The sequence below is a fragment of the Hylobates moloch genome, unplaced genomic scaffold, assembly GCF_009828535.3.
Source record: "Hylobates moloch isolate HMO894 unplaced genomic scaffold, HMol_V3 SCAFFOLD_18, whole genome shotgun sequence".
Classification (NCBI taxonomy): Eukaryota; Metazoa; Chordata; class Mammalia; order Primates; family Hylobatidae; genus Hylobates; species Hylobates moloch.
Genome location: NW_026652293.1, coordinates 40,027,505 through 40,043,279, shown reverse-complemented (window position 1 = coordinate 40,043,279; position 15,775 = coordinate 40,027,505). Strand labels below are relative to the sequence as shown.

At 39.8% G+C, this 15,775-nt stretch overlaps 1 protein-coding gene across 6 annotated transcripts in view; it reads left to right on the top strand.

The window, feature by feature from the left end:
• Nucleotides 1–15,775, top strand: part of NFIA (nuclear factor I A) — a 390,911-nt gene that overhangs the window by 256,341 nt on the left and 118,795 nt on the right. For all 6 annotated transcript variants that reach the window (XM_032136492.2, XM_032136490.2, XM_032136493.2 and 3 more), the window contains one exon: nucleotides 2,242–2,316. In XM_032136492.2, coding sequence (XP_031992383.1) covers nucleotides 2,242–2,316 — 75 coding nt within the window. The remainder of the gene's footprint in view (nucleotides 1–2,241; nucleotides 2,317–15,775) is intronic.

The window sequence follows — 15,775 nt, the reverse complement described above, 5'->3', positions numbered from 1 at the left end:
AAATATTTACTTACTAACCTGCTTTGTCTCAGGTATTAAGTATACAGTGGTAAATAAAAACATTCTTTTAGTTTTCACAAATATCACAGTCTAGACTGCTAGTTGATGACATGGAGGTAGATAAAATAACTTAGGAAATAGATACACCCCCCCCCGCCCACACACACACACACACACACACACACACACACACACACACACACACACACATACAGGGAGCGATGAGCACAGACTCTGGAGATCACCAACATTTAAGAGGTGGACACAAGAAAAGGGGGCAACCAGGAGAGGGTGGTAATTTGAATGAATGAACTCAAGGGTCTTCCCAATTCCCAAGTCCTTGCACCAAACTCAACTTAGCCTTTAAAATATATTGCTTGCTTTTTTGGTGGCAGGATTAAATTGCATGTGTTTACATTCACGCTATACAGAAATTTATGTTAGCTCATCCTTAAAATGAGGAATTTCAAAGATTGGAACTGAAACAAGTATCAGCCTGTAAGTCAAGTAAAGAAGGTAGGGATGGGCAAGAGCTGGAGATCAACCCAGATTTTCCTATTCATCTATGAATTTCCTTGTTATTGTTCTATGTGTTTTAAGTCAACCTTAATGTACATTGTGGTTAGATTTCCTTTGCTGTGATCTGTGGGATAAATGTAATGTTGATGGTCTCCCTATAAGAAAGAGATGTTGTGGTCTGTTTTGCCAAGACCTCATTAGAGAATTTTATTTATTTATTAATTTTTTAACTTCTCAGTTCTCTTAATCTAAGAGACAGCTTCTTAGGTGCTTACCAAAGCTAACTGAATATCTGGGTGTGGGTGGTTTTGAGAGGTGAAATTTCTTGAGCACTTGATGGTAAAATTTTGCCATTTTATTTCAAAAAGCAGTTTACAATTATTGTCTATCCTAAAACTTAGAACTGTTTCATCTCAAATATCATAGATTGTGTGTTTGATATAAAAGTTAACTGAAATTTTAAAAAATCTCAGTAGAAATTTCTTATGCAAAAATCCAGTGTAACCTAAAAAAGACAAGTAATTCACAGGTCCATTTATACTCCTCCAAAACATGGCAACTTTTTGCATGTGTTTATGTGTATGACATTTAGTAAATTTATTGGTGGCTATGCAGTGCCACAGGTGAACTTGCTTTCCCTCAGTATTGTATGAAATCTAGCTTTTATTAATAACATAAATTTTGTTTATGGATTGTTATATATTCAGATTGGCCTGTTTTCTTTTATTGCATTTTCTCAAGGTATGTTTCTTATGTCAAAGAACAATTATTTCAAAAATCCCTTCGGCCAACAATTTTTTGACCCAGATTTTAAAGCAGGGAAAGACTAAGCTGACCTTGGAGTGATCTCTCAACTAGAATCTACCTGTGTGAGAGTCATAGAATCAGAAAATTTTAGAGGCAGAGTGGGAAACTACATATCATAGATTATGTGTTCCTTGTCATTTATAAGTTCTATGTTTCTGAATATATCATAAAATTAAATGAGTACTTGGTGATCGACATAATACCAGGTATCTTAAAGGGAATTAATTGCATCCAGCAAAAATGAAGCAGAAACAAAGTTCAAAGATTAATCAATTTTTGAACTATTGATTTATTATCTTTTCTCAAAAAAATCAACAGACACAAAAAAAATTTGGGGTGTATAAATAAACTGAATTTTTATTTGTGCTCAAAAGAATTTGTTTTCCTGTTTTGTGGGTTGGGGCTTGCTTTTTCTATTTTGACTTTTTAAAAATTCACCCTGTGGTGCCTCTAGAAAAGAACACCTTTAAATCTTGTTTGAGTTAAATGAATAGATAACTACTTCCAATCAGATGTTTCTTTAGAGAATAATGTTTAAAAAACTATGATGGAATGCAGCTCTCCTAGTGATTCTTAGATATGCTGTTTTTATCCCAATTCTTAAGGTCTTAGAGGTCACCCAAGGTAACTATTTATTGTAAATTGTCTTTTGTTTCAGATTTCCTGTTGAATTTTTTTTAACCATTTCAAAAATCAGCTAGTTGTTGTACCATAGCTTTGCACAACCTTGAAATTCAAACCAAAAATCTATCTGCGTAGCTAAATGACTGTGCCCTCCCACATAAACCCTAAGGAGAGCAGAGAATGAGATTAGGCACCACACATGTTAATCATAATGAAACTAATATTTAAAGCTCTGTTGTCAAATGTCTTGTATTTATGACACTTTGTTTTCTTTTGTTTCTGTTTCCCCAGGACATTTGGGCTTCCAGGACAGTTTTGTCACATCAGGTGTTTTTAGTGTCACTGAGCTAGTAAGAGTGTCACAGAGTAAGTATAATTTTGCTTTGATTTGGTACAGATTTGCCTTGGTTTGTGCTTACTTTCTGCCTAGGACTCCTAGAGACCAAAAAAAGCTTTCAGAATCTCCTTTTCATTCACCCATTGGAAGAATTTTGACACACAGTTTGTTTGACAACCAAGAATTTAAATCAGGAAAAATTAAATATTATTTTGATGTGAGGCATAAAAGAAAGACCAAAATCCTAAGGGTCTCATGTATTCTGAGGCTTCCCTGATTTCTAAGAAATTCTGCATTGTAAAAGAATTTGTTTTTGACCTTTAAAAAATGCTAATGCCCTCAGTATGAGTGACACAGTCTGGGATGATCATTACCAGCTTGTCAATAATCACTAACAGTGAATGAAGAGTACCTGTCACCATCTTGCTCCATTGATCAAAGGCCCATTCAATTGATTGTAGTTTTGTTATGACATAATCTAGCATGCGCGCACACACACACACACACACACACACACAGTTGCCTTCCCTTAGGAATCTCTTTTTTCTTATTTAAAAGCATAAATACAATGGTTATGATGTTCCAGGTCCCAGTAAGAAGAAGGAAAAATAAATACCAAATATTAAAATTGCATTTTGTTTTACTCCTCCACCTACTTCAAAATACCACTTGCAGGTAAAATGTACATGGTTAAAATTGGTTTTGAGCAGCATCAGCCCTTTGTGGAATGAGCTGGAGTAAAAAGAAATATTTTCATTTCAGGTTCATACCCCCCATGCACTGTGTTACCGGCTTGTAAAATTGACTGAGTAAGCCGGTCCATCTCAGGACACGACGTCAGGTCAAACAAGTCAAGCCATCCTGGCCCCGAAAGCCTGGATTTTGTCTGTTCTTATTTCACTCACTCATAGGCTAGGAGAGTCTTGAGAGCACAGAATGTGATATACAGTGTGGGAACAGGGGAGAATCTAATGACTACTGGTCATTTACTGTCTGCCAGGAACTATCGTAGGCCTTACTGTAAGGTACATAAGTTAATCCTTGCAATAAGCTTTTCAGACAAGAAATTACCCCATTTTCAAAGATGAGTTAAATTGAGGGTCTATATAAGTTATTTATCCAAAGTCAAACAGTGAGGCCAGGCACGGTGTCTCACGCCTATAATCCCAGCACCTTTGAGAGGCCGAGGGGGGCGGATCACTTGAGGTCAGGAGTTTGAGACCAGCCTGGCCAACATGGTGAAACCCCGTCTCAACTAAAAATACAAAAAAAATTAGCTGGGCATGGTGGTGCACACCTATAGTCCCAGCTACTCAGGAGGCTGAGGCAGGACAATTGCTCGAACCGGGGGGGGTGGAGGTTGCAGTGAGCCGAGATTGCACCACTGCACTCCAGCCTGGGCGACAGAGTGAGACTCCATCTCAAAAAAACAAACAAACAAAAAATTCAAATAGTGGATAAATCATTAAGCTAAGTCTCTATAAGGCCAGTATCCGTACTCTTAGACTGGCCCAAAGGAACTCGAAGAGATCTATAGCATGAGACTAGACAGGGAAACAGTGGGAAGGTAACTGTCGGGGTTAGAATTGTGGGAATCAAGGACTCCCAGGTTGATGCTGAGGTATTCCAGTGTAGAAGAGTTGGAACCCTAAGAAATGAGACATTAGGAGCAGCAGGTCATGACTTGGAATGGGGAGGTTGCTGCCATGGTACTGAAGTGTACTTAAAGTACCAGCCAGTTAAGTAGACACTACATTGCCTTGTTAAGCTGGAGAGGATATATGCTGGCCTAGTTATAGCACAGCTGATTAGGCAGTTATTTGCATCTGTATATATCTTTTTTTTTTTTTTTTTTTTTTTTTTTACTTCTTAGGACTTTTGAACACAATAAATATCTCACATTTTCTTGTAATTTTAATAATAACAGTAATATGGGGAATATATATATATATATTTATATCAGACTATACTGGTCATAGTAGCATTATAGGAAAATACATTCATTGAACCCTCACTGGGATCTAAAACATAGCCTTAAAGAGTGAAATGAAAATCCTTTTAAGGGTAAGATTGGAGCACTAGCCATTTTATTCTGCCCTGGATGCTTCAATTCTTACATTTAGTCCTCATTACCATCAGTGTTCCCAGGCCTGGGGGTTGTATGAGAAGGCCCACACAGTACAGGATCACCCCCAGCCTCTCCTCCTCCTTCCACTCCCTGTCTTTCCTTTTAAGGTCTTATATCCCAAAGCTTATCAGTTCCAAGTTTGATTAGAACGCTGGTCAGTCTAAGATAGCTGGGCTGCCAAATGAATTCTAAACCTGCCTTCAAGACTGCCAGAGATTATGGCTGGACAGGGATTGAGTTTGCAGAGGGATCTGGACTTGTTTCCTGTCCCCGCTTAGGGGGTTGCTTAGCCAGTGCCTGGCATCATGAACATCCTTTGGCTCTCAAATGCTTTTTGATTCTGCACACTGCTGTGTAATCGCTCTGGGACTCACTCACACATGGCCTCGTGCTGACGGAAACTGTTTGGCAAGAGTGGGTCTGGGCTGTGTCAGCTCGATCATGGCTTCAGGCCAAACTAGTCGACTGTAGTCAGGAGACCCCTTTTTCTTAGAGATAATCTAGGTTTGTTGGGGTATATTTCACAAGATTACCTTGGCTGCTGGGGTAAGGATCCCCAGCTCAGGTTTCCTCACCTATGCACCCTCCTGAAAGGCTTAACACTCAAGCTGCATGCTGGAGTTGAAATCCTTCAGCATTGCCTTGCGAGGCTGCCCTCCTCCTTGTTCCCCCATGTGGGAAAAGAGAAGCACTCATTTCAGAACTATGGTGGATGCTTTTTGCAGATGAGTGGACCTGGGGTACATTCTGTATCCTCGAATGGAAATAAGCTAACTGGCCAGGCGCAGTGGCTCATGCCTGTAATCCCAGCACTTTGGGAGGCCAAGGCCGGTGGATCACCTGAGGTTGGGAGTTCAAGACCAGCCTGGCCAACATGGACAAACCCCATCTCTACTAAAAATACAAAATTAGCCGGGTGTGGTGTTGGGCGCCCGTAATCCCACCTACTCAGGAGGCTGAGGCAGGAGAATCGCTTGAACCCGGGAGATGGAGGTTGCAGTGAGCCAAGATCACGCCATTGCACTCCAGGCTGGGTGACAAGGGCGAGACTCCGTCTCAAAAAAAAAAGAAAAAAAAAAAAAAGAAATAAGCTAACTGGCACATAAGGTGATTAAACACATGATGTTAGCCCTGTTAGGAGTGTGATGTCATATAATATAAAAAATTAGAGTAGCTAGCATTTATCAAGCATATACCATGTACCAGGCATTGTGCTGGGTACTTTGTAAACATTATCTCATTCAATCCTCCCATGGTTGGTGTTACTGTCCCTTTTTATAGATGGAGTCTGCGATGCTCCAAGAGGTTAAGCAAATTGCTCTTTTTCCTTTATTCTACTCAGCTAGCCGACTGCCGACCTTTTCATCAAAACCTCTCCTATAATTGCATTATAGAACGAAATAGAATCCAAGGATTCTGTGCTTTTATTGAGTAATCAGTTCTTGTTGATTTGATACACTTTTAGCTTATTAATTTGTGCTTTAAAAAAAAGGTTAAAACTATTTTCATGTAAACCAAAGCAAGTAAGATAATTAATTTTTTTTCCTAGATTTCTTTTCAGGTGTGAGTTTGTTTTTAATTAACAGGCTTTATTCTTTTTTAGGGCAGTTTTTTTAGGTTTACGGTTTTAAGTTAACAGAAAGTAGAGGAGTCCCGTATACCCCTCCTCCCAAACAATTTCCCCTATTGTTAACATCGTTTGTTAGTGTGGTACATTTGTTAAAATTCATGAGCCAATAGTGATGCATAATTATTAATTAAAGTCCACAGTTTACATTAGGGTTCACTCTTGTACATTCTGTGCGTTTTGACAAATGCGTAGTGACAGGTAGCTACTATTATGGTATCATAAGGAATAGTTTTACTACCCTAAATATCTCCCATTCTCCACCTGTTCATTACCTCCCACTCCCCACCACTGATCTTTTTTTTTTTTTTTTGAGATGGAGTCTCGCTCTTTCACCCAGGCTGGAGTGCAGTGGCGTGATTTCGGCTCACTGCAGGCTCCGCCCCCCGGGGTTCACTCCATTCTCCTGCCTCAGCCTCCCGCATAGCTGGGACTACAGGTGCCCACCACCTCGCCCGGCTAATTTTTTTATTTTTAGGAGAGACGGGGTTTCACCGTGTTAGCCAGGATGGTCTCGATCTCCTGACCTCGTGATCTGCCCGCCTCAGCCTCCTAAAGTGCTGGGATTACAGGCGTGAGCCACCGCGCCCGGCCACCACTGATCTTTTTACTCTCTCCATAGTTATGCCTTTCACTTAGATGTTTTTAATGGTCTCAATGTCCTAGAATCTCAGACTATTTTGAAGATTTCTTCTTAACCTTCTGTTATCTATCCCAGCCCCATCCAGTCCCCTGCAAATATACCTAATTATATCTACTTATATGGGCTGGAAATTTCACAGCCCATTAATGATGGCTTAGCTTGAGATTTTTCTCCCTTTCTGGATCTTTAGTATTCAATTTTTAAATTTGCTAGTACAAATATTTACTTTCACTAGGTTTCCAGTTAGTTTTTGTTTTTCATTTTCTTCCTTTTAAATGTAAGAGAGGAGGGAAGTGCTATTTCAGTATTTCCTCATGTGAATTCACTGAAATAACTATGTGCTAAGTGTGTTGTTTTTAATAGTGTTACCACCGAGGTGGCAATGGCGGAGAAACTCACGAGAAAGCTGCTGGCTTAGCCTCACAAATTCAGAGGTGAAGGATTAGGCAACAAGGATGCTTGCCATTGAATTATACTGATCAGATACATGAACCTCTTGGAATCAGGGACTCCTGCTGGCCAACTGAAGCTGCAGTCTTCTGTGAACTCCGCTTTCCTCCTTGCCTCCTGCCCACCACCTTTTAATTTTTTTTTTTTCATTATCATCTAAAGTCCATGAAAGGCAACAATGGAAAGTTCTGCTTCCATGGCAAAGAAAATACTGTAGCGTAAAAATCTATATTTGTTCTCTTGCTAGTTTTTCCCCCATGTGGTAGGACCATCTGAAAGTAGCTCAATTATTTATTGCCTTGTTCCAGGGGAGGAGGAAAATACAGACCCCTAGACGCTGTGCCAGAGAGAGAGAAGTATTCTCTGCTCTGGGGAAGGGGGTTTTACAAGTGTTAACAATGTGGTTCAGAATCACTAAAGTTGTTTTAGCATAATACTATGAGGAAAGAGACAAGAACCATCTGTTGAAATGGCTCTTACATGATGCTGCATTTTCAAACAAAGCCTTCTCAAGGCATTTTTAGATTGGTCTCATTCCCTTGAAGTTGCTACAAAGAGAGCCCACTCTACTAGCTGCTAAATGATGCTGCTTAGATAGCTCTCTCTGTCAGCACCCACTCTTTTGTTTATTTTGCACCAGTGTTTTCCTCAAAGTATGAGCTCTGAGGCTCTCAACTATCACTCCTGGTATGAACCCGGAAAGTTCTCCTGAAAAATCCACTACTTCTGCCCATTTCCTTCCAAATTGCTGACTCTATTTTACTTGAAGTTGGTGGAATGACTTCGAAACCCTAACTACTTCACTGGGAAAGAGGAAAACCGCAAATACACACAGGCCATTGTGACTCTGGCCTGGTGGGTTCTAATTTTCTCGCGGCGGTTTGTACACCCAAGCCGGCTGCAAGGGTTAAGTAAACTTCGTGGCTAAGGATGACTTCATGGCCCTGGAATTTTGAAAAGCCAGGATTCTCAGTACACTGTGGCCAGCCTTAGAGTCTTTGGGTGTGAAAACCACTCTCAGTTACCCAGACTGATTTTTGGTTCCTGTTGCAGTGCTGCAGAATCTATTAAAATCCGGCAGCTGAATTGTCCTGGCTCTGCCACAAAGCTCAGCTACTGGGTCGACTGCAGGATTCCTGAGTTGTTTGTCAATGGAGAGTGGGAGTGAATGGAACCAGGCATATGCCTCAGCCTGGCATGAGGTGGCACCCTAGTGGCTGTTTTTTGCCGTAGAAATGTGCGCTCTTTCTATATTTTCACACAGGAATTGTCATTAACATCCAAACTGCAATTTATTTCTAAAGTTCTTTTTGAAGTCTCTAGGTCCTTGTTATGTCTTCAAGTACCCATATTCAGATGCTTAGATTTTCAGGCTAGTAATTTAGTAAGAACTATTGGCAATATTCTAACCTGACATGGTGGAACTTCTAAGACAGAATGAACTCGGCTACAAGGCAAAATAAGAAAATGAAACTCTTGGGTAGGAACAAGCCCAAACTTGAAAATACAAAATGTTCTTGCGCAGAAGGACTAATGAGGAAATGGGTGTAGGATAAGAAATTCCAGACATCCAGTCATTTGGGGTGCCATTTAAACATTCGCAGTACTTTAGATCTTAATTAAAGTGGGATAGATTTAAAACTTTCTTTCTAAACAAGTGGCCTGTTGGTTTTCCTGTGTTAAGTAACACGATAGCTGTGATCATTGCATGGAAATTAATTTTTAAAATAGCGTATATTCTTAAGCAAGATCTTCTTTCAAAAGAAGCCATTTGGGCTCGAGCATTAAAGGAAGAAACAAAAAGAATATAATAAAAAATAGATTGCTGCCCTAGCGTGAACAGTTGCTGTGACCTTGCCTTTTGTTTGCCATTACACAATTCAATGGCAGTCTACTCAAACTATGTGCTCGATCAATATCCTATTAAAGCAGCACAAAAAGTCTCCATAAACTTAGTGGTTAGCTATGTTTATAAATGGAACTCGGCATAATTAGATGGGCAATAGCAGGTTCTACTAGTAATTTTAAAATGAACATCACACATTTTACATCTGTAGAAGTCAATGGCACCTCTTCTAGGGTGAGGGTAGAGTGTGGAGCAGACAAAAGAGTGGGTGGCCCTTTAAAAAATCATAATGTCTATTTGCAAATGCAGTTTTTAAAGAAAATCTAAGTTATGGAAGAGAAAATTCTGATTGGCCCCTATATATTTTTATTTTGCCTATCTGAACCACCTTCTTCTGAATATATTATGACTTTGCAAATGTTACATTTCTAGTTTTAATCAACCCCTCATAGAGAGGTAAAATAATAAATATTGCCATACTCTTAGGAAGAAAAATAACAGTCTGACTGGCTTAATTCAGCCAGCTTCCTCTACTATAATTCAATAAATTTTCAAAATAAATATTGAAATTGAATTAGTTCAGGAGGATGTTTTGTTGTATGATTTTTTCCTTTTAATTTTCTTGACATATTTGGGGTGAATATTTGGGTACTAAAGCTGGCAGCAAGTGCAATGCACTGGCAGTAATAGAAATTTTCATCAAACTACCCTTTCTTCTGAATCCTAGCTCGCAGTATGGGTGGCCAAGCTTGATTTTTTCCTATCCTACCCTCCTCACCTAATGAAGCCATGTAAGGTGAGAGTGTCCCCACCCTTAGACTGACTCTGTCCTCAGCTGACTCAGCCCTACAAATTAAAAGGTGCATATACTTTGTGTTCGATATGTGCCCTGGCAGTTGTCATGGACCACTGAGCTGTTGAAATTAGAACTATGGCAGGAATAAGCTTATGACATTAGTGTATCCTTCAGTCAATGCTCTGCCTGAAGGTCTAGTCCTTTCTCTAACATGCATACTCCTACAGTCTTCCTGGTTAGAGCTGGCAGTTAGAGTTCTCATGGCAGATTTTGGGGCCCTTTTGATCTCTGTTCTCAGCTGAAGCTTCTGATAAATTTACCAGACGATGAATACTCTTATTATAAATATTTGAACTGGGGAGAAGCACAACATACACCTTGATGTACATACTAATGTGTTGTCATTATCTCTATTCGTATGTTCATCTGTTTCTATGTCATTCATCAGTTATGCTTTCTATGTGTCAAGTATAAAACCTATATTCCAGATGGCAGCGTGATACTGTAAAACAGTACAGGATATAGAGTTGGGGAATCGAGCTTTGCAACTTATCAACTCTATAGCTTTGGGCAATATTTAACCCCTCTTGGCTGTGTTTTCTTCTAGGTTACAATCATTTATTCATTCAGCAAATGTTTATGAAGTCCTAACTGCATGCTGAGCCTAAGTCCAAGTACTGGAAATAGGAATACCTCTCAGGAGTGTAATGAGGGTTAAGTGACAGATAGTCTAGTGTCTGCCACATAGTAGATGCTCAACAATGATAACCACCACGATTATTGAACAGAGCCTCAGCCCCTGATCTTTCCTCACTGTGTGCTCAGAGCCAATCTTGGAGCTGACCACTTTCAGTAAATTTATTGAAAATGCATGTGTGTGTGCGTGTATAAATTAAGAAGGGCCAATTTTAGAATTCATGTTCTAACAACCAGTTTATTAGAAGAATCACTCTAGTGACCCTTACGGAGTTAGTAATTCCAATAGAATAAGAGCATGCAAATATTAGACCCCATTCCTCTGTTTTAGGAAACCAGAAAATTCTTATTCCTCAAATTTTCAGCCAGAGCCTGTGTTTCTGCATTATTCTAGAAATCTTTCTCCTAGGATATCTCACGGATAGCAGAATGTTTTAAAATTCTCAATCTAACGCTGACACATTAACAACTTTTTAAGTGGCAAACCACACCTGGGTTATCTGTACCAGCATTCTTAAAAGTGGTACTTAGTTTTACAGTATTTTTAAATTTTGCTTTCACTCATATTATGAGCAAAAATTCCCTATGAATGGCAAAAGCGTGCTACAGGTCGTTACTGACAATGTGGTTCGTTTGGGTTTTCTTGAGACAGAGTCTCACTCTGTTGTCCGGGCTGGAGTGTAGTGATACAATCATGGCTCCCTGCAACCTCCACCTTCCAGGCCCCGGAGATCCTCCCACCTCAGCCTTCCCAGTAGCCGGGACCACAGGCACGTGTTGCCACACCCAACTAATTTTTGTATTTTTTGCAGAGATAGGGTTTTGCCATGTTGCCCAGGCTCATCTCGAACTCCTGGGCTCAAGAGATCTGCCTGCCTTGGCCTCCCAAAGTGCCTGGATTACAGGCATGAGCCAGTGTGCGCAGCTACTAATGTGCTTTTTAATAAACCTTTATTTATGCACGCATAGCCTCAACTTTTTAATGGTGGATATTCATATCCAGTAGTAACACTGAAAAACTAGAAGGGGTTTTTGTGACTTCCAAAAGCTTGGGAGAAATCCTATATTGCCCTGCAGTCGGGGCCACAAATATTATTGAGATTCGGCTGGAGTACATTATCATAGCTAACTCTTGCCAAGTAGAAGGGCTGTTGGTAGTGACCATCTTAGCATGTCTAGAATGGGGCTGGTGGAGTCCACATTCAGCAAAACCACACGTAGGTCAAATACTGGCACTGAACTAATCCAGTGTGTGGTTAATATGAGTACATGTTAATACCCAGGATTTTTCACTAGGTGGAGGAGAAAAAAAAAATGAAAGTTATTGGTGGAAATATTGAAAACTATATTTTTTTTGTAAACAGCTGAATTAGTCAGTTGTTGGGATGGGACTCTGTTGATATAGTTTGGTTTCCTAACAACTAATGGTCAAGTAGTCCCAGTGCACTATTGGTTGTAGGGTGTATGTTTAGCTTAGCCCTTCCCTGGTTTGTAGATCACTGTGGTAAAAAGACTTCTTAGGCCATCAGATCCCACCCCTGTCAGAGAAGACTTAATCCCATGACTGAGGCTGTATCAGATACTAAGCGGGTGCCACATTTGACCTCAACCAAAGCTAAGACATGATGATACTCTAAAATGCAGAAAATCAATTTCAGTCCCCAAAGCAGAAGGCACTAATGCAGATCAGTCAGCATTGCTAACCCCTCTGTGGACTGCTCTGTTAGACCAAGTGACAGGGCCCTTCATCCAATGAAACTCTTGCTGACACTTATAAAGTTTAAGACCTGCAAAAGCAGAGAGGCGAGAAGGAGAATGATGAGATAGAAGTTTTGCCACATAAGTGTAGGCGATAATTATTCTTCTATTTAAACGTGTTGAATTTATCTCCTTCATCACTGATGACAAAGGAAAAACAGCAGCACTAGAAATGTGAATTTCACTCCTGTTTCTTTGAACAGATATCTAGGAAATACCTACATTCAAGCCCTTCCTCTGTCACTTATTTAGTTACATGATCTTGACCATGTTACTTAACTCACAGCGTAGTTTCTCATTTCTAAATGAGGATAATATAAATACATATTCCATAGGGATAATGCAAAGATTAAATGAGATAATTCAGGTAAAATACCTAGCACATTGCCTGCCATGTAATAAATGCTCAGTAAATATTAGCTCTTAGCTATTTTTCATTAACAAGCTCATGTAATTTTAGTTCAACTCAGTAAGCATTTGGTGCATATGTAATATATGAAGCACCCTGCACTGTGTACTGAGGAGAATACAAAAATAAGTAGGAGACAGCCTTTTCCTCTACAGAGTATATATCAAAGTTTCTTGAGGTCTAAGACTGAGCTTATTTTATGGCAATAAAATGCCCGAATATACTTAATTTACAAATTAAACTCACAGTAATTATCTGTCAAAGATAAACTATCTTCCTGATTTAGATTGGGATGGGAAAATGTATTGGTTAATTTTTCCTATTTTAATGAAACAGAAACATTTTTTGAAAAATAAAAATTCCTCTATTCACCTCCCTTTTCTCCTGCTGCCACCATGTATATATATTCCTTAGTGTGTGTCCACAAGACAGGGATGTGTGAAAATAGGGCTCTGTGTGTGTTAGCAGATGCCTTTCATGGGGTTAAAAAATATTCTACTGGCTTTTGGCACCTAATAATACATTTCATAAAAGCATTGCTTAAATCTTTTAATAGCAGGCAAGCTCATTTTCACATAGAGGGAAATCCTTGTTTTAGTTCATTGCCTTTTTCTAATGTTCCCGTTTGGAAAACCATACTCTTAGCCTGCATTTGGTCAGACCTTTTAGAAAGGAAAAGTAGAAAACAGGAGATCAGCACAGGGTTTACAGACCAGAAATCTGCTTGGCAAAGGAGTTACTGAAGACTGTGGCGTAGAAGCTGCAGAGAAAGTACCTTTATGATTGATCTCCATTCAAGTCAGACTGACTGCAGTGTGGTCATTTTTCTAACCCATAACTGCTCACACTGCAGCAGTCTGCTATCTGCAGGGTGTCTGAATTATAGCAGTCTATGTTCGTGTTACCTCTTACACAAATTACTTACACTGGTTTCTTTTTCCATGCAAATTCATCAGTTTTACAGCCTCTCGTAGCCACGGTCAGGAAACTCTGGCAGAGAGCACAAATTGATAAAATGAGCTAATTTTTACTATACTTATTTTTTTTTTCTTTCTAAAAGCCCTTTCTCATAGACAGTGTTCAGGAAGCATATTACGGTAAAAGGGAGATAACAAAGGAGTTGAATTTTCTTGCCATAAATTACTTTCCAAGTTAATTCCCTTTAACGATGATTCCAGATTTGCTTGAGTTTTCATAGCATTGTGCGTTTTACAACTGTGCCTTTGATAGAAAGAAGAACAAGTATTTTCCCATGTTCAGTCCCTTTGTGCCAGTGACATGAACTTTCTTACAAGATCTTTGCCACTGGAATGCAAAACAACACTAAATTGTGCTGGGTCCATAGAACTGTGTGCTGCTATTGGACTTATTCCCCCCCGGTCTTAAAGTACAAGTTCCCAAAGTCTCACTGAGTGTTTTAGATCATGTAATCAGAAGAAAAGTGTCTCTCCATTTTTTCATAGTTATAAGTTGGAAATTGAGTTGGGGTACTTATTGCCATTCTTTTGTATTCCTCAGTGGCCATATAGATGTGAAGAAGGGACAATAATGGTCAGTCTCTGAAATGTAAGCCCCACAAGGGCAGGGGTTTTCTATATCTTGTCCACTGATGTTTCTCAAGCATCTGGAATGATGCCTGACTCACTAAAAGTGCTCCATAAATATTGTTGAATTCCATTGAATACAGCCTCTCCGAGGATATGTACTATTAACCATAGGCTGGACAAACTAGTCATGTCGTTAATGCTGCCTGCTGACTTCTGTTGAACAAGTTGGAAACTTAGCACACTGTAATCTCTCAGGCAGAGTAGCTCAAAAATTTGTATAGAAATTTTTTCCATCATCCTCTCCTTCCAACAATGCAAGCCTGAGCAGCTTGTCTCTGGTGGATGGCAGAAGTTCAATAACCACAACCTTATCCAACTACTAATGTGTACAGAAGAGCAGGTCATTAAGAGGGTTGGCTACTAAAATAACCCCTTTCTTCCAGTAGCCTACATTACTATAATGATTCCTTAATAGCAAACCATTTATTAAGAAGTGACACAAAGACTACATTCTACTTATGACAGGAAAGAGGCAGGGGTAGAGGATGAATGACTTGGAAGTAGTATCTGAAGAGACAATTTCCAAAAGTTAACCTTTTGAGAAAAACTCCTCAATAGAGCAAAATACTTCGGATTCGCTAATTACAATACTACTTAAGAAAATTGAGGAGCCCCTCCACACGATTTATATGTATTTATAGAATTCTGAGTTCCATTTAGTATTGTTTAAAGTTTAGAGGGGGCGAATAGGGAGGGTAATTATTCACTCTCCTTAATTCAAAGCATATTTATTGATGATCAACTGTGTACACAAAACTGTGGTCAAAGGGAGCTCTAGGACCTGTAGAATTAAAGGTCATGGGTATTACCTCTGACTTCATGACCTGGGAGAGTTATTTAACCTCTTTGTGCCTCAGTTCCTTCCTGGTGGTATGGTGAGGATCAGGATTCCCCAGCGCTCGGGCTGCAGACTAGTACCAGTCAGTGGCCTGTTAGGAACAGGACTGCACAGCAGGAGGGGAGTGGCGGGTGAGTGAGCATTGCTCCCTGAACTCTGCCGCCTGTCAGATCAGTGGTAGCGTTAGATTCTCTTAGGAACACAAACCCTATTGTGAACTGCACGTGCGAAGGACCTAGGTTGCAGGCTCCTTATGAGAGTCTAATGCCTGATGATCTGAGGGGGAACTGTTTCACTCTGAAATCACCCCCCTACTCTGATCCATGGCAAAATTGTTTTCTATGAAACCAGTCCCTGGTGCCAAAAAGGTTGGGGACTTCTGGTGAGGAGTAAATGGGATGATGTGCTTAAAACCCTTAGCCCAACTTCTGGTTCATAAATGATGCCTAATAAATTGTGATTGTGATGGTGATGGTGGCAGCAGTGGTTAGTGGTGGCAGTTCATTTTTGCCATAATTATTATTAGAATTATGGGGCCCAAAGAGTTTCAGTGACTTAATCAAGTAAACAGGTGGTTACTGGCAGGACTGGGAATCTAGACAATCTCTCCCCATCCTAGACTAGCATTTTTTATGCCCCATGATATCTCTTTATAACCTTCAAAATGCATCTCAACCTAGATAGGGAGAA